This window comes from Austrofundulus limnaeus, unplaced genomic scaffold, assembly GCF_001266775.1.
Source record: "Austrofundulus limnaeus strain Quisiro unplaced genomic scaffold, Austrofundulus_limnaeus-1.0 Scaffold2, whole genome shotgun sequence".
Lineage (NCBI taxonomy): Eukaryota > Metazoa > Chordata > Actinopteri > Cyprinodontiformes > Rivulidae > Austrofundulus > Austrofundulus limnaeus.
Genome location: NW_013952404.1, coordinates 7,497,060 through 7,498,294, shown reverse-complemented (window position 1 = coordinate 7,498,294; position 1,235 = coordinate 7,497,060). Strand labels below are relative to the sequence as shown.

Sequence of the window (1,235 nt, the reverse complement as noted above, 5' to 3'; positions counted from 1 at the left end):
ACACCTCCTGAGAGAGAGAGAGAGAGAGCGAGAGAGAGAGAGAGAGAGAGAGAGAGAGAGAGAGAGAGAGAGAGAGACTACAGGAGGAGTCACCCTCGCTCGGCTCACTCGGGTCTCCAGCAGCTCTGTGGCCCCGGCAGAGGAGAGCCCGGTATGGGCAACTCTTTACGCGCGGCCGCCCTCCTGGCCGTGGTGGTTCTGTCCATCCTGGTGTCGCTCCTGGTCACCAGCGTGCAGCAGCTCGGGACCAGAACCTTCTCRAACGCGTCTGCTCCTACTTCTTACGGTGAGGAGGAGGAGGAGCAGCGGGAGGTGGAGGGGGCGCTCCGCCGGGCTCTGCTCCACCAACTGGAGCTGAGGCGCAGAGAACTGGTCCCGCTGCTCCTCCCGGAGGATGAAAACGGAGAGCGGCCGGACCCGGACTCGGTTTTGGGTTACAGCCCGTGGAACGAGGTGACGCTCGGCTCCCGGGACCTGGGTTGCGACTCCCTGGTGGACATGCAGGCGGTGGAGGTCCTCGGGTCCGGGTACACCAAGCTGGTTGTCAGGGCGCGCCTGGCCGGAGCTCGGGCCCCCGTGGCTCTGAAGCTGGTCAACGAGCAGGGCGTCGACATGAGCAAGTGTGTGGAGGACTTTAAAGACCCCCGAGGCTGCCGGGAGCTGGTTTCCTACAAACTGAGGAGGGAGATGATCCTGTTGGACCGGCTGAGACACCCGAACGTCATCCAGGTGAGGAAAACCCTTCAGACCCAGCTGCAGACTCATGACAAGTCTTTCCCCTTTGTCTCACACGAGCTGCCTGTGCAGGGCCCTGCTCATGTAATTAAATTAAATTCACTGACCCTGCTCTGACCTTTGGGTCCAGTTCTGCAGCACAATGTCCTCCCTGTCCTCCTGCCTTCATCTGAAACTCTGAGCTCAAACCGTCACGTTCTCCATTTAGAGCCCGTGAAACCCCTCAGTTTGTGTGACAACAACAAGCAGACTCTTCTTTAACTCAAACAGTTGCTCTCCTCTCTCTGCAGCTGAAGGGTCACTGTGCAGGAGTCCAAGGAGGAGGAGGAGGAGGAGGAGTGGAAAGGGGAAGAGTGGCGGTCGTTCTGGAGCAGGGGGCTCCTCTGCAGATGATCCAGCTGCTGCAGAGCCCCTGGGAGGACAGATTCAGGGTGAGGAGCAGAGACCCAGGTTCCTGTGGAGGAGAAGGTTGAGACATCTGCTGATCAGGGCCTGGAGTT

At 59.8% G+C, this 1,235-nt stretch overlaps 2 protein-coding genes across 2 annotated transcripts in view; one reads left to right on the top strand and one right to left on the bottom strand.

Moving 5' to 3' along the window:
- Positions 1 to 1,235, bottom strand: part of disp2 (dispatched RND transporter family member 2) — a 29,677-nt gene that overhangs the window by 22,355 nt on the left and 6,087 nt on the right. The window lies entirely within an intron of this gene.
- The window catches only part of pkdccb (protein kinase domain containing, cytoplasmic b), a 10,182-nt gene continuing 9,018 nt past the window's right edge, over positions 72 to 1,235 (top strand). The window contains exons 1-2 of the mRNA XM_014014096.1: positions 72 to 729; positions 1,026 to 1,166. Of these exons, the coding sequence (XP_013869550.1) occupies positions 154 to 729; positions 1,026 to 1,166 (717 nt within the window). The 5' untranslated portion in view covers positions 72 to 153. The remainder of the gene's footprint in view (positions 730 to 1,025; positions 1,167 to 1,235) is intronic.